The 20,231-nt window shown below is 43.7% G+C and overlaps 1 protein-coding gene across 3 annotated transcripts in view; it reads right to left on the bottom strand.

Annotated features, from left to right (window-relative positions):
- Positions 1 to 11,247, bottom strand: part of USP13 (ubiquitin specific peptidase 13) — a 133,830-nt gene extending 122,583 nt beyond the window's left edge. Inside the window, exon 1 of one of the 3 annotated variants that reach the window (XM_043990775.1) lies at positions 10,885 to 11,247. In XM_043990775.1, coding sequence (XP_043846710.1) covers positions 10,885 to 11,082 — 198 coding nt within the window. In that variant the 5' untranslated portion in view covers positions 11,083 to 11,247. The remainder of the gene's footprint in view (positions 1 to 10,884) is intronic. The other 2 variants (XM_043990774.1, XM_043990776.1) reach the window with 2 other exon arrangements.
- Between the last annotated feature and the right edge of the window lie 8,984 nt (positions 11,248 to 20,231).

The raw sequence follows: 20,231 nt of genomic DNA, 5'->3' as shown, positions 1-20,231 counted from the left end.
ACCCCCAACATGTGTCCATCCAGCCTTTGCTTGAAGACCTCCAGCAACAGGAAACTCACTACCTCTCAAGGCAGCATATTCCAGTGTTGTACAGCTTGATGATCAGGACTTTTTTTCCTGACATCAAGCCTAAATTTCAATATCTGCAACTTTTACCTATAGCTCCCAGTTTGCCTTCTGGGACCAAAAAGTAAAGGCTAATCCCTCTTCCACATAAAAGTCATTCAGATATTTGAAGAAAGTGACTGTGTGCCCTTGAACACTTCCCTCTAGGTCAAAGGTTCCTAGTTCCAGATGCTCACATGCAATGATCCCAAAAGCTTATCCATGTCCTTTCTAAATGATGTGCCCATAACCAAAGAATCACAGAATTGAAGGAAACCTCAGAGCCTATCCATTCTAACCCCTACCTGAACAAAAATTCCCTCTAAAACATACCCCAAAACAGACCCATTTGACCTCTCCTTGAAGACCTCCAAAGTGGAGAAGCCCACCTCTCAAAGTTGCCCATTTCAATTCTGGGAGCTGAAACTGTCAGTTTTTCCTACTATCCAGCCGAAATTTGCTTCTCTGCAATCTACCCATTGCTCCTCATTCTGCCCTCTGGGTCTAAACAAGTCAAATCCCTGTTTGATGTGTCAGTTGTTCAAATATTTTATCATTACTATCATTTTTCCCCTGATTTTTCTTCTTTTCCAGCTAATCATGCATATTTTTTTTAACTGATTCCCATATGTTACTGTCTCCACCTTCACCAAGTGATATTTGTATAGGGATTTCCAAAGCCCGTAATGTTCTCAGTTGTTTTAAAAGGTACTGTAATGATTGGAATAAAATTACACAGTACTATAGAATTCCCCAATAGCTAACATAAAACTAATGTGAATTCACTTTAATTTGACTATATAATCATATATATGTATTGACACAGATATTTTAGATTTGGATACCAAAAGAGGCATGGAAGATATGAAAAATATGTAGGACCATTAAAGGTGATGGGACAGTCACAAAGCAAGAGTAAAGGATACACAATAGATAATCTATAATGTTCTAATGATACCTACATAATATCAAATGACCCAGAAGGGTTACTTCCAACAAGGTGGGGGAGCACCTCCAAGTGGAGGATTTATTGGAGAAAATGGATAACTGCTTAGAAATAGCAAGCATGCATAGGCTGTGATCTGCACCACTGAACAAACTACCTACATTAAAGAAATCCTAGATCTATCAAAGTTTTGAAGTTTCAAGAAAAGGGAAAGTAAGCCTTGAAATCAAGTAAAAGGTTAGGATTCACTGCTTTGAGGTCACTTCAGAAGATGACCCGGAAGCATTGTATGAAAGATGTAGAGAAGTAAATGTAGGTTTGATGTTAGGAAAATCTATTCCCTGGATTCAGGAGGACCTGAGTTCAAATCCAGCCTCAGACATTTAACACTTACCAGATGTGTGACCCTGGGCAAGTCACTTAACCCCAATTGCCTCTCTCATACACACACACACACACACACACACACACACACACACACACACACACACACACAAGAAACTGATATAAATCTTGGAAGTTTTGCCAATTATAAGTAATTTTCAGAAATGATAATTTTTCTGACTGAGAGAAAGGAGCAAAGACAAATACTAATGTGAGTTGTATACAAAAAATACTCAGAAAGCAGCAGTCAGGTACAATACATTTCCCAAGGCAAAGAATGCCTCAGTGCTGCTGTTTCCCAGCTACTCCTTTGCATATGATAAATAGGAGAATGTTGGACCTAATAGCTGGAGAATCCTGAACTTTCAGAAATATTTTGTGATTGTAGGAAAAATGTATAATATCTGGTAATGGCTTAGCCAGCAGAGCTAAGGATTTGGTAATGTACTGATTAACCTGAGCTAGAATGAGGTATCTCTTTAAAGTCATCCGGACCAGAAGAAGAAAAGTTGGTCTAAGAAAAGACTAGTGGAAAGGAGCCTTTGCAATTCTGCTCTAACACCTGCTGCCTGAATGATAGAAACCCCTCAAGACTTACCCAAGACAGAATTGGAGAAGCTTCTACAATTCCAAGGATAAATCTGTCCTTTTTGAAAGAATGTGGAACTACCTCATCAGCAGGAGGAAAAAAAAAGCCTGGCCCAAGGGTGAAGTGGCCTGGTCCAGTGGTAAAGTCTTGAGGACAATTGAGGCCCACAGTTCCAGAGTTGTGAGTGTCCAACAAGTGTTCTTTAAATATGTGCTTCATTGTCATAATGCTTGAAGTTGGGGTCCATTCTTCCCAATGGAATCTGCATAAATTTTCAGGAGAGTGTACCCCAAGTTTATGAGTGAAAAATCGTGTGATTATTATTCTTGATTTGTTTTTTAAGTAAATGCTTTTGTTAAAAATTGAGTTTGCTGGCTGATTTGTTATTGGGAAATATACCAATAGAGGATCGTGAACTAGGCTGATAGAAGAATAGCTACTCCCCAAAGTTATCCCTAAAATCTTTAGAGTTGTGGCAGCTGGCCTTCTAAGAGGAGTGTAGTTGTGGGTTGGGGGAATGAATGAGCCCAGAGAGAAGACAGAGAAGAATGGAGGCTGCACACACTATATAAACTTTTAGGTAAGCATATGCTTTGAGTTTGAATTTGTTGATGTTGAGATTAAGATGACAATAAAAAGAATGTTCCAGATCCACCACAAGGATGAAAATCTGAATGCATAAAAGCCATGAGTGCAATTGGGGGCAGCTAGGTGACACAGTAGATATGCCTGGAGTCAGGAGGACCAGAATGTAAATTTGGCCTCAGACACTTACTAGCTATGTGACCCTGGACAAGTCACTTAATCTCTGTGTGCCTCAATTTAGTCAACTGTAAAATTGGGATAATAATAGCACCTACTTCCCAAGGTGGTTGTAAGAATCAAATAAGATAAAATTGAAATAAAAATTGTAAAGTGCTTAGTACAGTGTTTGGCCCATAGCAGGTGCTATGTAATTGTTAGCTATTATAATTATGTTATTATTACTAATTATCCCACTGCTTTTTTGGGGGGTGGGGTAATGAGGGTTAAGTGACTTGCCCAGGGTCACACAGCTAGTGTCAAGTGCCCGAGGCCAGATTTGAACTCAGGTCCCCCTGAATCCAGGGCCAGTGCTTTATCCACCTAGCTGCCCCCAATCATGCTTTTTACAACAAAACTCAAGAGAAGGCTTTCGAATGGCAACTCTAGTGAGGAAAATGTCAATGTATTCTCTGTGAGTAATAAAATCTTTCCCAAAGTCCTATTCTGATGCTTCCTTGCAATATCAAAGTGATCCAGAGTTCTCAGAGATGTCAGTGAAGCAGAAACATGGACAGGTTTCTACCAAGCTAAAAGACCAGCTAATCTGGCCAGCTGGTAACAGTGATAGAGCCCTAGGCCTAAAGTCAGGAGGACCTGAGCTGACAGCCAAGCTAAGACACTGTGTGACCCTGGTTGAGACATGTAACCTCAGTTTCCTCATTTGTAAAATGGAGATAATAACATCACCACCTCCCAGGGTTGATGGGAGGATCAAATGAGGTAATATTTGTAAACGTGGTTTTTAAAAACCTTAAAGTGCTATATAAAATCTAGTCCTTATAACCATTACTATTAATTATTATCATTATTAAATACAATAATAGGCTCATCTGAGAACTGGTCCTATCAGGTATGGAGAGACAGAGCAGTTCACTGATCAAGCCATCTGTCTTTTTAAGTACTAACAAGGAATACAGAATATCTCTTTAATTTATTACTAGATTCTCTTCAAAGGAGAGGATGGTCCCACCAAACAAGAGGTCAGAGCTACTGGATTCTTGAGCAATCACTGGGTGGACTGGGAGTTGGAGAATGCAGGTCCAGATCCCAACTCTGCTGGCCACTTCCTACCTATCTTCCCTGGAGCAAGTCACCTCACCACTAGGAACCTCAGTTTCCTCCTTGGTAAAATAAGGGGACTGGAGTAGGGGATTCTTAATGTTCCCGTGAACTCTCTATGATCCACGCAGATTGCCCATTTTATAGTTTATCCTCTTAGGTCCTAAGGACATTCTTCAGATGCAGTTCAGAAGTATAATAAATAAAGCCTGGACTTGGAGTCAGGAAGAAGTGACTTTAAATCCTGACAGCGAAGTGACTCAGTGGATAGACTACTGGGCCCAAAATCAGGAATATTCATCTCCTTGAGTTAAAATCTGGCCTCAGACACTTACTAGCTGTGTGACCCTGGACAAGTCACTTAACCCTGTTTGCCTCAGTTTGCTCATCTGTAAAAATGAACTGTAGAAGAAAATGACCATTTGCTCACTTGAATCAACTACACCCTCAATAAATATGCCCCTCCTGCTGTGAATATCCTTCCCCTGCTATGGATATGTAAATCTCCTTTTGTTAACAGGGTGTGGACTCAATAACTTTTAAAGTTTCTCCCAGTTCTAAACATGATCTTATGATTCCTGGCTCCAAAGCCAGCACTCCATCTTCTATACCTCATACTCTACTATGCAAATTATAAGCTACTAGCTGTTACCCTAGACATTTTCATTGTATTCGATGAACCGTAACCAATCTGTTGCCAAACCTTGTCTTGTCTACCTTCCCAACAACTCTTGTATTCTCCTCATTCCCAACAGGCACACAAGCACCATTCTGGTTCAAGCCTTCATTGTCTCAGGCATGGACCTCTGCAATGTCTGCTGGTTGATCTGCCAGCCTCAAGCCTCTTCCCACTCCAATCCATCTTCCACTCAGCTGTCAGTGATCTTCCTTAAGTGCAGGACTGACCACATCATCCCACCATTCAGTCAACTCCAACGGATCTCCATCACCTTCATGATCAAATATAAAGTCTTCTGTTTGGTTATAAAGTCCTTCATAACCTGGCCCCTTCCTACCTACCCCTCTGAGATCACCTCTCATCTGTTCTGGTTAGATCTTCTGTGTACCTATTTATTCACAAGTTGTCAGTCCATTGAACTGTGAACTCCCAGAAGGGGAGGGACTATTGTTGTTCCATAGGCTGCACAAAAAAAGTTTGTTGACTGAATGACAAACTGCAAGAGATCACACCATGGGGGGCTCTTCTGTCTCCAGAGTCAGCACTTTCCCCTCAAACCCTCACTACCCCACAAAAAAAGAGAGAGATAAAAGAGAAAAGGGAGAGGAAGGGGAGGGATGGAAAGGATAAAAAGAAAAGAAGGAACTGCAACAGTTAAAGAATCAAGTTTGGTGGGGAGGACTCTCCCTTCCAGTTACAAAAAAAAAAATGACAACCAGTGATCAAACTGATGTCCCAGCCTCTCCCAATGTCAGGGCCATGCAGACAGTCTGATAGGATCGGTGGCTTTCAAGAAGCACCGAGGATCAAGCCTTGAACTGGGAATCAGGAAGTTCTGAGTTCAAATTCAGCCTTTGACACAGTTGTGTGACACCTGAGCAAATCACTTGAATTCTCTGTGCTTCTGTTTCTTCTTCTATAAAGTGAGGATAATAATAGCACATAACTTCCAAGGTTGTTGTGAATATAAAATGAGATAATATTTGCAAAGCATTTTGCAAACTTTAAAGTGCTATATAAAGTGCTAGCTATCAGCAGCAATAAAATGCCACAAGTCTCCCCTATTGGCTCATAAAATTGAGAATGATATTTGAAAACAGAACAGCTGTACACACCTTTAAGGAATCACACATTTTTCTTTGGACATCACACACACACACACACACACACATATTTTCACTCACTCACTCGTTCCAAACTTCAATAAAACCAATTTTTCATCCCAAAGTAGCACACCTTGAAAATGAACAGGGGTGGTTCAATAGGGATAGAACGTAGGTTAATGTAGCTATGAAAATCACTGATCTTAGTGATGGTTAAGCAGATTAGCCAGGCTCTTATTTTTTAAATCACAAGGTGATTTGACACAAGAGGTGGTCAGTTCTTTGGGAGGATATGAGGGCTGTCCAAAATTTCAGCACTCACATTCTCTAAGGTACCAGTAGATCATGGAAAGAATGATGGATTTCAAGACAGAAAGGTAGGGTTTGCATCCTGGCTACTTCTACCCAGGCCTGCCATCTCTCAGGGCTTAGGTTTCCTCAGTGATAAAAATGAAAGAGTTGGGCCAGATCATCTTTAAGGTCCCACCCAACTCTAAATACCCCCCAAAAAGTCCATTTCAGAACAAGACTTTTTATGGGAAATACAATTGAAAATAGTTATCTAGAGTTGAAGAGCATCACAAAAAACTGTCTTTATCAAAAAAAAAAAAATACCTTATCAAACATTGAACTAGATGAGGTACTAGGTTACTTTTTTTTCATCTTTTTGAACTGAATCAAGATTTATAGGGAATTCCCAATCAGGAACCTGGATCCACCAATATAGGTCTGGTAGCTGCTCTGCAACTTGGAATCAGAAGAGCTTCCCAGGGCAGTGAGAGCTTAAGTCACTTGTTCAGAGTCCCAGAGCCAGTATGTGTCAGAGGCAGGGTATGAATGTAGATCTGCCTAATTCTTAAACCTGAGTTCAAATCCAGCCTCAATCACTTACTAGCTGTGTAACCTTGGACAAGTCACTTAAACTCTGTTTGCCTTAATCCACTGAAGAAACAAATGGCAAACTACTCCAGTGTCTTTGCCAAGAAAACCCCATGGGTTGCATTGCTGCCACAGGGTCACAGAGTTGGACCCAACTGAGCAAACAGCAACAAAAGCCTGATCTCTCACCTCTCCACCAAGTCTCCCCTGCACAACAGCAAAAAAACTCCCTTCTCTTCCTCCTTATCTATCATACAGATTGAAAAAATGCATTGATTCACCATCATTCTCAATGAACCCTCTAGGGGAAGTGGAAGAGAATGTGGGACATTGGTAGGATCTCCTTATTTGGAATTATAAGCACTGTGTTCAAATCCCAGCTCCACGACTTTATTAGCTGCATGACCCTAGGCAAGTCACTTAATCTCTGCCTGCCTCAGTTTCTTCATTTGTAAAACAGATAATTATAGCGACAAATGTATAGCGTTGATGTGAGGATTAAATGAGATCATAATTGTAAATGGCTTAGCCCTGTGCCTGACACATAGTAGGTGCTATGCTAATGTTAGCTATTACTGCTACTTGCTGTGATTGCTACCTTGGTCTGCAGTCGATGGTTTTGAGCTTCCTTCTAGTTCCACACTCATAACGACAATAGCTAAGGTGCTCTTCCGTTTGCTGAGCATTCTGCCGATGTTCTATCGTGGGATCCTCACAGCAGGTTCTATGATTATCTCCATTTTACGGATGAGGAAATTGAGGGCGAGAGCAGTGAAGTTCCTTGGCCAGATCCACATGGCTCTTAAGGGATCTGAACTTAAATTTTCCTGACTCCAGGTCTGACGCTCTATCCACAGCGCCACTCGACCCTAAATCATACTCTGAACACCCTTCTCGCCTCGGCATCTTAGGATCCCGAGCTCCTTTCAAGGCTGAGGTCAGATGCTCCTCCCTACGGAGAACCTCCTCCCCTCAGAGGAAGGTCCTCTCCCTCCCTCCATCCCTCCCTCCCTTCCTCCCTCCCTCCCTCCCTCCCTCCCTCTCTCTCTCTCTCTCTCTCTCTCTCTCTCTCTCTCTCTCTCTCTCTCTCTCTCTCTCTCTCTCTCTCTCTCTCTCTCTCTTTCTCTCTCTCTCTCTCTCCCCCATCCAACCTCGGCAATTACTTTGTGTGTAATTCGTATTTACTCGTCTGTGTGGGGACTGATTTCCATGTTTCTTTGTATTCCCAGCACCCAGCAAAATAATCCTACAAACAGCAGGTGCTGAGAAGAGAAGATCGTTGTTGGTTTGAATGCAACGTGCTTTTTTATCCCTCTTAAACATTCGCTTCCACCAGACCGGGACAGTGATTAAAATGCCTGTTTTCTGAGAGGGCTGCTTGCTATATTGTATCGTACTAAACAACTCCCCAACATCTCTGAATGTTTCCTTCTCTCCTCTAAGGTGGCCACCACCTGGGCGCCCATCCACACCGAGTCATGCCTGGACAACGGCCTGGTCTCCCTGCCTCCACTTATTCATCAAGATGATCCTCCTAAAACTCGCCTAGGCCAGAAACTCCATCGGCGGTCACCTCCAGGATCAAATCTCAAATCTTCTCTGGCTTTTCCAGACCTTCCTGACCTGCTCCCTTCCTACCTGTCCATATTTTTTTTGACCCTTGTCTCCACATACTCTTCAATCCGATGACGCTGGCCTCCTTGAACACAACATTCCAACTGCTGGGCATTTTCACTGGCTGTCCCCTCCATCCCTCACCCAAGCCCGTTGTTCGTTCTCTGTGTGTGTGTGTGTGTGTGTCTCCCTGTCTCTGTCTCTGTCTCTCTCTCTCTCTGTCTCTCTCTGTCTCTCTGTCTCTCCCCACCCCCCACCTCCTGTATTCCCTGAAGTCTCAACTAAATTCCTACCCTCTGCAAAAAGCCTTTCCCAATCCCCTTTTAATGGAAGTGCCTTCCCTCGAAAATAATCTCCAATTTATGCTGAACACATTTTGTTTGTACCTGCTTGTTTGCATATCGTCTCCCCCATTAGACTGTGAGCTCCTTCAGAGAACAGCCTGGGTTCTTTCCCTTTATTTGTATCCTGAGCATTCAGCACAGTTGCCGGCACAAAATAGGAGTTTAATAAGTGCTTGTTAACCGACTCTTATTGAAAGAAACCCTCATTCATGAGCACCCTATTCTACATTAAACAGAGAGGTTGGATTAATACCGAACATTGAGCTGGAAAGAGCCCCAGCATCCTCCATTTTAACAAGGAGGAAAGTGCATCCCAGAGAAATACAGTGATATGCCCAAGGTCACATTAGTAAGAAGTGGCATCGCTGGGATTTGAACCCAGCACCTCTCACTCCAAATCCAGCTCCCTCCAATTCACCATGCCACCAAGTTAATTCTAAGAAATCCAGGAAGTTCTGGGGTCTTTTTTTTTTCAGCACTATACTAACAGGCCAGTTACTTTTGCCTCATGGGCAGGCCCATCCATCTCAAGCCTTTTAGGAGCTTGGGTGAGGAACCGGGGCAATCTCGGGACACAAAAATCTGTTATTTTAAAATATGTTGTTGATCGGAGGAAATTCTAATGGCCTTCTTGGCAGTGGCCTCAGGTAACATGGTCAATAGAGGCCCAAGGATTAAGAATGAACCACTATCAAGTTTTCAAGGGATGGTCCTAGAAAATCTCCGAAAGACTCCTCAGGTTTAAAATGAAACGAGCAGCTTATGTGGATGGAAACGGGAAATTGATTTCAAGTCGTAGAACTCTAGAGAAGCGCTGTTCCTTCTACTTGCTATGTGTCAAGCCGCCTAACCTCTCCAGGCCTCCGGCGCCTGTCCTGTAAAAAGGAGGTTTTTGAGGTCCGGCCCAACTCATTAGTCCATTAGCCAATAAACATTTATTAAACACCTACTATGTGCCAAGGACTATGCTAAGCACTGAAGAGACAAAGACAGGCAAAAGACAATCCCTATGATCAGCCGTAATCCTGTGATCTCAATCAAAAGTCATAAAAGAAAAATAGCTAACAGTTCACAAATTGTCAGGATCCACAAAAACTATTTCCGGCCTCACTTTTCTCATTTGCAAAATAAGAGGGTCAGATTACCAGATCATTAAGCTTACGCTCCTTTGAATGTCCCCAGTTAGGCAGGGAGCAAAAAGCACTCTGAAACCAACAAAATCTAGCAGGGCAGTAAGCCGAGTCTCTGGAGTGTCCCACAAGCCGCTCTGCCTTCCCGATGGGCTGTATGACAAAGGTTCTTAGGGCTTTGCTGCTAAGTGCAGGAGAGAGGCAGCCAGCCCACCCCCTCCCCAATACAACTCCCCCTGCAGCCAGAGAGAGGGAGACCTGCTGGATGACATATGAGCTCCAAAGGGTGTGGGTAAAAATAACCAGTCCTCAAAAAGACATGATAAACGCCACACAGCTGAGTGACTTGGGAAGTGCTTTCTGACGCCTCAGAGGGGGGCTCAGTTGTTTGTTTGTTTGTTAATTTCACACACTCACAAAAACCGTGGAAATCTGAAAGCCACAAGCCAACCACTCACGCTTGGCCCTGACAACTGTAATCCACCCTTCACTTCCTCCTCTCGCCACTGAGGCCAAGATTTGGGTTAAAGTTTTTTTCCAATTTGTGTTGGTCTGTTTCAAGCCCCAAACTTCACGTTGGGGGAGAAGGTGGGGGAAGGAAGTTTAGCGAAAGAAAAGTAATCACGATGCACTCGAAACCCCAGGACGACTTGGGCCAAATCACTGTTTTTTCCTGTCATTCAGAAAGGAAGCAAGGGGGGTGGAGGAGAACCACCGAAATCACCGAACTCAGAACTCTGGAGGGCTGGCTGGTCCAGGGACTAGGAATCCCTAAACAGAATCGACAATCCCAGAAAAAGAAGGTGCTGGTAGTGTGTGTCTGAGTGCTTATCCACTCCCGGGAGCCCTGGGGGCAGAGGATAGACTGTGTACTTGGGAGGGTTCACCGGGTTGGGGCCGGTTTGGGAAGTGGGTGAGGGGGCCCCAATCCTTAGCCTAGAAAGCCAGCTGCAGTTAGGGCGCTCGGGTTGCTGGCTCGGAAGGAGAGATCCCGGCCGCAACTCCCTTGCTCCCGCAGCCCAAGGTTTGGGGGGCTTGGAGGGGAGGGTACTCAGTTCCAAAGCTCCCCAAAGTGGACGCGCGAGGTGGGTGCACTGTGCACCAACCCCGAGAGTGATGGGGGGGGGCGTCCCCGCAGCCCGGGTCCTAGCAAGGGCTGACTGCCAACATCGATGGCTCTCTCGGACAGAACCCCCCACCCCCACCCCCCAGCCCCCGCCGCCCAGCCTGCCCCTGGCCAGCACTCACCGGGGAGTCGTAGGAGAAGGCGCACTCCGCCTTGTAGACGCGATCCCCGGACCTGGGGACGCGGATGGTGGGCATGTAAGGGACCAGCAGTTCCCCGAGATCTCCTGCAGCCATCTTCCCGGGGCCGGGGCCGGGGCCCGGGCCGCCGCCGCCTCCGGGGCCGCCGCCGGGGCTGCCGAACAGGGCGGCCCGCTGCATGCTTCCGCGCGCGCGGGAGGGCCGGAGAGAGGGCGGGAGCGGGGGCCGAGCGCGGGAGCCGGGCGCGGGAGGAGGACGCAGAGGACGAGGAGGCGGCGGCCGCGGCGGCACCGGCTCGGACAGAGGCGGAGGCAGGGCAGCGGGGCTGCAGGGCCCGGGCGGCCGAGCAGACGGGGGCAGGCGGGCGGCGCGAGGCGGCCAAAGCCCGGGCGGGGCGGGGCGCGGGAGAGCAGGGAGGGGGACCAGGCTATTTTTAATCCAATGGCGAATCGCATCACCAGCTGCAGCGGCCGCGGCGGCAGCGGCAGGAGGGGCAGGGATGGGGAGGGTAGGGGAGAGGAGGAGAGGGGAGGGGAGGGGGGCGCATCTGCTCCTCGAGCCCCGAGCAAAGGGGCGGGGGCGGGGGCGGGGGCGGGAAAGGAGGGCCTGGGACAGGGGGGAGGGTCAGCCCCAGAGAGGAGAGTACCCAAAGAGAGAAGGGGGGGACGGAGCCGGAGAGAAGCCTCGGGGCTGCGGGCTCTTAGAATCAGGCCCTTTTCGCATATGACAGTATTTGCCTATGAGGAATCACAGTCTTGCCTACCCCGTCTCGTAGAGACAAGAGATGGAAGAGACTTAAGAGGTCAACTAGTGCCATCCCCCTCCTTCCCTTCATTTTACAGAAGAGGGAAATGAGGCCTAGAGAGGGGAAAGCGACTTAGAAGCAGAGCCTAGAGCTGGCAGGGCCCTCAGAGGGCATCTCCCCCATCCCATTTTACAGACAGGACAACTCCATTCTCTAAAATTACATTCGAGAGGGTCTAAAGGAGGGGGAAGGGGGCGCCCAAAGAGCAAAAGAGACTTTTGAGGACTTTGCTTGAAAAACAAATGAGAGTCGATTGAGAGAGAGCATGAAGGAACGCTGCATCTAGGACTCTGGGGACCAAAGTTTGAATCCCGGTGCTACTACGAATTAGCTAAGTGACCGTGGGCAAGTCATTTCTCCCTGTGTGGGTTTCAGATTCCTCTTCTATCCAAAAAGAGGTCCTTCGATCTGAGATAGGATCCCTATGATGCCTTCCAGAGGCGGTAGGTTTGGGACAGAGTAAGCGTCTGTAAGGACTATAAGCTCTCTCTTTCCTTGTGATCTCAGTTGATCCTCACAACTGAAGGGGATGGGGGGGGGGAGTTATTACTCCTACTAGTGTTTTCCACATTCTACAGAGGAAGATTTCAATCTCAGAATTGAAGTGACCTCTCAATCCGGGCCACCTTAGGGCTCACCCCCACCAGCACTGCTTTAGGTCCCCAGAAGGGTGGCCTTTGCTACTCCCCGATTTTTAAGGGTAACCCTGTTGCTATCCTCCTAGATCATAGATCTAGCCAGTAGAGTCTGGTCTTTAGCAAAGGCATTTACTCTAATCGCACAGCAAGGATGGTAGTTACGAGCAAGAGTTCCTTCTCCCACAAATATATCCAGATGTCAGGAGAGGGGAGTGAGGGCATGAACTTAAAGATGACTGGTAAGGAGGCACAGGTGACCAAGGCCACTCACAACTCCAGAATCCCAGGACTTCCTTTTTCTCACCAGAGGAAGCTTCCTTCAAGTTGTTCTGCTGTTGTCACCGTTATTCAGCTTGCAGGGCCCTTTGAAGGGTCATTTTCTTGCAGGGTACTGCGGCTCTAATTGACCAGCAAGCAACTCAACTAGGCTGCTGTGTGACCTTGGGCAAGTCACTTAACCCTTATTGCCCCACAACCCCCCAAACCCCCCCCCCAAAAAAAACCAATAAAATGTATTTGCTCTGAGGAACAAATGTTCATCACTGGCTGCTCTGTTGATTACTACCCAGTTCCATATCACAGATCCAGGACTGAAGAGGGGATATACCTAGGGATGATGGTCCAGGGCAAGAAGTCATCATGGACCATAAGATAAAGATGAAGAAAGGAGCAAATTCAGAATCAAACAGTAACTGTGAAGTTTTGACCCCAGGGAGTCGAGCAGCATGTCATTTCCAGGCTCCAGCCCAGACTGAATTCTGCAGTCAAATAACTAGGAAAGGAAACCTAGATCAAAGGGAAGACTATAGTTCTGTCACTAAACCAATAAAGTTTTCCAGCTAATTGAGTTCAGCAGCAGCCTACTGGAACTGCAACCAGAGGCAAACTCACAGTAGTGTTGCTCAGACCCAAGGTTGGGAGCTTGCAGAGCTCAGACCAAAAGGATGGTGATCAGACTTGGATCAGACCACTTTGGGAGCATTGAAAGCTTATAGGTCTCCAACCTGAGCAGTCCCTGACATCCAGCACTCAAAGGCTCAGTCCAGACATTACTTCCAGAAGTTCACAGAGTCTGGTCCTAACATAAAGTCCAATGTCAGGAAGTATGTTGCAAGAATCAAAAAAGGGGGGGGGGGAAGAATCTCACCATAAAGAGTTGGTATGGTATCAAGGATGGTCAAGACACAAACTCAGAAGAAGAGAATGAATGACTTCAAAACATCTACAAGAAAATATTTAAAGAAAAACACAGCTTGGGTAGTAATTTAACTAGAATATCTGGTAGAGATGAAACAAGAGGTCTTTTTTACTGTTTTTTGTAAATGAAATGAGTGCACTAGAGGAAAAAGTAGAAGAGAAATGAAAGAATCAACTGGTCACTTCCTGAGAGAAACCTCAAAATGAAAACCCCCCGGAACAGTAGAGGCAAAATCCAGTTTCCAGATTAAAAAAAAAAAATTTACTACATTCAGTCAGAAAGAAAGAATCCAAGGACTGAGGAAGAACAGTCAGGATCACGCACAATTTAGCAACTACCATTATAAAGGCATGGAGAACTTGGAATATGATATTCTGAAAGGGGAAAAAAAATACAGACACAATCAAGAATAACCTACACAAGAGGCAGCTAGGTGGTGCAGTGGATAAAGCATTGGCCCCTGGATTCAGGAGGACCTGAGTTCAAATTTGAACTCACTTGACACTTACTAGCTGTAAGGGCAAGTCACTTGCCCGTATTGCTCAGCAAAACTGAGTATAATCATGCTGTAGAAAAATGGATCTTTAATAAAATAGAGGACTTTAAGCATTCCAGATGAAAACTAAAGCTGTGGAGAAACTCTGAAGTTCAAACATAGGAGTTAAGAAAATAGAAAAGGTAGATAGACACAATTAAACAATCATAAGGCACTAAATCAGCACAAACTGCTTACATTCTAATATGGGAAGATGAGACTTGTGTTCCTTAAACTTAGGAATTCTGATCAAGGCAATAACCAATCACAATTCCAGATGACTCAAGCTAACCCTCTCCTTAATAGATGGACTCAGAATATAGATTGAAACATTTTGGGAGAACATGGCAGATGTGGAAATTTATTTTGCTTGATCTTTGTTATACATAGGGATTTTCTTTTTCTTTCTTCAAAGAAAGGGAGGAAGAAGTTGGAAGAGAAGGCAAATTTTCATTGACTGGGAAGAAAACCTTAATTTTTTAAATGAATATTACGTGGATGAGTAACTGGGGCAAAGGTCTGGATGCCATCTATGCCCTGGAGGCATGGCCTCTTCATGTGCAATTATGGTATTCACATCTCTCCTCCTTTCTGAGATAGGGATTGTGGTAGCAAAGAATTGGAAACTGGTGGGAGGTGGTGTCCATCCATTGGGGAATGGCTGAACAAGTTGTGGTATATGATAAGAAATGTCTCTTTTGTACCTGAAGGCTGTTCCCTTTATTCTTCTGTCTCACGGTCACTAACATCTCACTGGCATAGCCCCCCTTGTATCTATAATAGGAGCATGCAAGTATATGAGAGTTATTTAGGTGATAGTGAATAGAGAACTGGACTAGGAGATCTGAGTTCAAATTGTGACACTTTTTATCTGAATTACCCTGAGCAAGTCATTTAACCTTCAGTCACAGTTACCTTATCTGTAAAATGGGGATAATACCTCTCTCAAGGAGCAGCTAGGTGGCACAGTGGATAGAGCACCAACCCTGGAGTCAGGAGGACCTGAATTCAAATCTGACCTCGGATACTTGACACTTACTAGCTGTGTGACCCTGGGCAAGTCACTTAACCCCAATTGCCTCACCAATAATAATAATATTATTAATATTAATAATAATAATAATACATCTCTCACAGGGTTATTGTAAGGATCAAATGAAGTAACGTATAAAATACTTCATAAACCTTAAAGCCCTGTATAAATGTTAGCTGTTATTATTACCAAGTAAGGAGGAGAGACACTGCACTGACAACTGAAGAATCAGGAATCCATATGCTTATAATCGAATATGCCGTTTTCCCCTCCCACCCCCCAAAGAATGTGAGTTGCTTAAACGCAGTCCGTGACATGGCAAACTGATTTCTATCTTTTGTGCCTAGCACTGTGTCTAGAACATAATAAGTGCTTGTCAGTGGATCCATCCATGGTCACACACACAGCTAGCAAAGGTTAGAAGCGGAGTTTGGCTCCTAACTTCAATTCCAGCAATCTACCCATTGTCCCATGTAGCCTCTCTGCATGTCTTCCAAATCTCAATTGGTCGTTCCCCCCTTAGATATTATCTACAAAAGCTTGGTTATCTGCCACTTATTCCTGTAAATCTTTGGGCAAATGACTTCATACCCCTGGGCCTCAGTTTCTTCGTTTGTAAAATGAGGGGCTTAGATTAGATGCCTTCTAAGATCCCTTCCAGCTCTGTTGTTTTATAGCCCCTCAAACCGATAAGAGAAAATGAAAATCCGGCTTGTTTTTAAAGTGTCCAACAATCACTTCGGCTTCTGATGCCACGTCATTTTGTTTTTGTTTTTGCTTTTCCTTTGGAGTGTTTTCTGTGTTTCGAGGTCACTGTGACAAACTTCATGCCTGTCCTTTTGAGATCTCATGCCTTTGTTTAGATTATTCCTACAAGGACATCCATTTCCCTCAAAATAGATGGTGAATGGTGTTAGACTGCATTTTAATATTGTTAAGATAGGATGCACATGGTATCTCCCAGCTCTGTGCCTCTGTGTTAGCTGCTTCTCTTACCTGGAATGCTCTGTGAGCTCACTTTTGCCTCTTGAGACCCACAACTCCCATCAAGCCTCAGTTCAAGAGGCACCTCCTACCTTAACCTTTCCAGAACCACCGGGTTGTTGCTGCTCTCCCTCCTCACCCGTCCCCCCAGGCACTTTGCATTTACTTTCTGTACAGTACATTGAGCTCAGTCTCCTCATCTATAAAAATAAGAGGCTTAAACTAGACAACCTCTAGTCTTGGCATGAAATTTGTTCTCACTTGTCAGCCTTAAATTAGCCTTGTACCCCGGTTTTGAATGTGTGAAGCTCTATAAGCTTATTTAATTATGGAGACGAGGTTGGTACAGGACTTTTTTAAAAGAAAGAATTTATGCACATATGTAACCTATATCAGATTGCTTGCTGTCTTGGGGAGGGGGGGAGGAAGGGAGAAAAATTTGGAACTCAAAATCTTATAGAAATGAATGTTGAAAACTATCTTTACATGTAACTGGAAAAAATAAAATGCTATTAAGATTGAAAAAGGAAAAAAAGAATTTAAATTCCTCTTAGTGATTTAAAAAGATATTTAAGATTAACAAAACAACTTATTTAAAAATTTAAAACTTACTGAGCAAGTAGAGGGGAAAGATTGAAATGAATTTTTGAAAAGTCATTAAGTTAAAACAACCAGTCTATATAATAGCTAGCATTTATATAGTGCTTTGAGGTTTCCAAAGTGATCCATGTGTTATTTCCTTTGAGTTCTATGAGAACCCTGTGACATAGGTGCTTTTGTCCCCATTTTGCAAGTGGGAAAACTGAGACAGATTAAGTGACTTGTCACACAGTGAGTGCCCTGAGGCCAATCTTGAACTCAGGTCTCCCTAATTCCCCAGGCAGGACACTGTTCCACCTACCTGCCCCAATATGAGTGATCCAGTTGGCAGGTGTTTTCTGGGAACTTTCATTTGAACAGACCGACTTAGAAATGAGCAAGTTTGGCAATGGTCCCAAAGAAGAGGTATGAAAAAATACCTCCCTCAACAACTTCTTTGAAGAGGTAGAAGGTCCCCAGGAATGAAATATTGCATATATTTTCTAATTGTTTTCTGTGAATTGATCCATTTTTCTGATTTTCCCCTCTATTTTCTTTTCTTTTAAAATACATTCTTTTTTATATGGGATGGCTCTCCAGGAGTAGGGAAGGGAAGGGGTATAGGAAGAAAATTAGATGATTGAAAACAAAAGATATCAAAATTTTAAAAAGAAGATACAAGCTTCTTCATAAAACTGAAGAAGAGGGGCAGCTAGGTGGTGCAGTGGATAGAGCACCGGCCCTGGAGTCAGGAGTACCTGAGTTCAAATCTGGCCTCAGATACTTGACACTTACTAGCTGTGTGACCCTGGGCAAGTCACTTAACCCCAATTGCCTCACTAAAAAAAAAAAAAAACTGAAGAAGAAAAGAAATGGGTAGATTTCTGTATATGGGATTTAACCAAAGGTGTATTGGTAAATGTTTAACAACTGGTTTCCCCAGTTGTTAGGAAGCAGTCTTTTAAGTTTATTGTTTTTGTTTTTTTTCAGGGGCAATAAGGGTTATAAGTGACTTGTCCAGAGTCACACAGCCAGTAAGTGTCAAGTGTCTAGTGTCTGAGTCTGGATTTGAACTCAGGTCCTCCTGAATCCAGGGCCAGTGCTTTATTCACTGCACCACCTAGCTGCCCCAGTCTTTTACGTTTAATCAGCATTGGTAACATCTAAGAGATATACCCCCAAGGAAAATAGTGACCCCATAATAAGTCTAAGTTAAACCTCAGAGAAAAGAAAATGTCTTGACCTTTGGGACCACAAGAGTATCTGAGAGAAATAGTATAGAAATACAAAGTTGAAAATCTAGGGAGGAAAGAAAGACAAGAAAATTTATGCCTGGGGCAGCTAGGTGGTGCGGTGGATAAAGCACTGGCCCTGGATTCAGGAGGACCTGAGTTCAAATCCGACCTCAGACACTTGACCCTGACTAGCTGTGTGACCTTGTTGAGTCACTTAACCCTCATTGCCCCACCCCCCAAAAAATATGCCTTTTAATAGATGGTTAAAAACTTCATCTAAGCAAGGAATATCTTGTGTGTTAGAATGGGCCAAACAGAAATCAGTGTAAGACAACAGGTAGCTCAAAAGATTGAAAGAAAATTGAAAGAAAATTTGTATTTTTTAAAAAAAACATAGAAAACAAGTCAAGGAGAGATAAGAATTTTCTAAAAACCATGATTTTAAAAAATCTACTGTATACCATATTTCAAGAAATTATAAATGGAAATTGTCCGTAATTGTTAGAACCAGAGCGTAAAGTGAAAACAGAATCTACTGACCACCTCTGGAAAGAAACCCCCAAACTAAAACTCCCAGGAACATCCTAGTCAAAATCCTGAGTGACCAAGTTGAGGAAGAAATCCCACAAGCAGTCATTCCAAAAGAAAGTTCAAGTCCCAGGAATCACAGTAAGGATAAATAACATGAGATTTAGCAGTTGCCACCTTAAAGGAGAGGAGACTTCAGAACTGCAACACCATAAAAGCTTAAGACAAAAAATAACCTATACTGGAAAACTAAGTATAATGCTACAGGGGGAAAGATAGATCTTTAATGGAATAGAGAAAGGGTAAGTAAATGATGGCCCAAGGGCCAAATCCAGCCCACCATCTGTTTTTGTACAGCCTGTGCGCTGAGAAAGGTTTTTACATTTTTACATTTTACCTTTTTAAACATAATAAAGACATACTTTAAAATGTAAAAAAATAAAAAAACACTTGGCTTGGAGGCTATACAAAATTGCAGGCAGTGAGCCAGATTTGGCCCATTGGATTACTGTTTGCCAATCCCTGGAACAGAGAATTTCCAAGTATTTCTGATGAAAAGGTCAGAACTCAGTAGATTTCTGATATGGAAATGCAGGCACCAAGAGAACCATAGAAAGGCTCACTTATTTGTTTAAGTGAAAGGGAATATGTAGGGATGCATTGTTTTATGTTAACAGAGGGATAAAAAACAAATATCCTCTCAGAACCCTAATACTTTTTGAGAATCATAAAGGTAAAAAAAAAAAAACAATAGAGCATCTGCAGGTGGTTTTGTTCTAACAGTCTTAGAAGAAAATAAAAACATGAAATATAGGGGAAGTATATTGGGGAAAATAGGAGGAAGAAGGCAAGGGAAATCACTATTGCATAATAGAGGTACATAAAGTGAAGAATATATTGATAGGGGTTGGGAAACGGGCTTACCATCAAAGTCACTTTCATCCAAACCAAATAAAGGAAGAATGAACACAATTACAGAGGGGGGGGACCTCAATATACAAATATATTCACTGAAAAAGAAAAAAAAAGACAGGGACAAGAGAGGGATAGGGAAGGCACAATCAGTAAAGAAATTGTCCTAAGCAAAACAAACTCAAATGTTGGAAAGAGGATCATGAAGGGGGAATGAAAAGAAAAGGAAGAAAGCCTATGTACCTGGGATCAAGGGAACAGGATAAGACATAAAAAAGAAAAGCTGTGACAGAGAGGAAACCAGTTGTTTCACTTATAACATCACAGTTGTCAGGCAAATTTCCTCTCTTTTGCCACCTTCTTATTTGTAAAGGAGACATGGAAACAAGGAGAGAAAAAAGGGCCAGGGGACAAGATGAAGGGAAATGCACAGTTAGTAATCATAACTGTGAATGTGAATAGGATGAACTCACCTAAAAAATGGCAGAAGATAACAGAAAGGATTAGAAAATGGAATGACATTCTCAAGTGGGGGCAGCTAGGTGGCACAGTGGATAAAGCACCGGCCCTGGATTCAGGAGGACCTGAGTTCAAATGTGGACTCAGACACTTGACACTTACTAGCTGTGTGACCCTGGGTAAGTCACTTAACCCTCCTTGCCCCACCCCCCAAAAAATATATTTATAGCAGTTCTTTTCATGGTAATCAAAAACTGAAAACTAAGGATGTGGCTAAACAAATTGGGAAATGCCTTCTGGAGTAGATGGGATTTGAGAAATGTTGAAGGAAGCTAGGGAAGGTGAGGGGACAGAAGCATTCCTGCAGTGAGGCACAACTAATACAAAAGACACAGATGGAAGATGGGGGGTCATGTGTGTGGG

This window comes from Dromiciops gliroides, chromosome 3 (genome assembly GCF_019393635.1).
Source record: "Dromiciops gliroides isolate mDroGli1 chromosome 3, mDroGli1.pri, whole genome shotgun sequence".
Taxonomy (NCBI): Eukaryota; Metazoa; Chordata; class Mammalia; order Microbiotheria; family Microbiotheriidae; genus Dromiciops; species Dromiciops gliroides.
The sequence above is the reverse complement of the archived record's forward strand: the minus strand, read 5'-3'. Positions and strand labels throughout refer to the sequence as shown.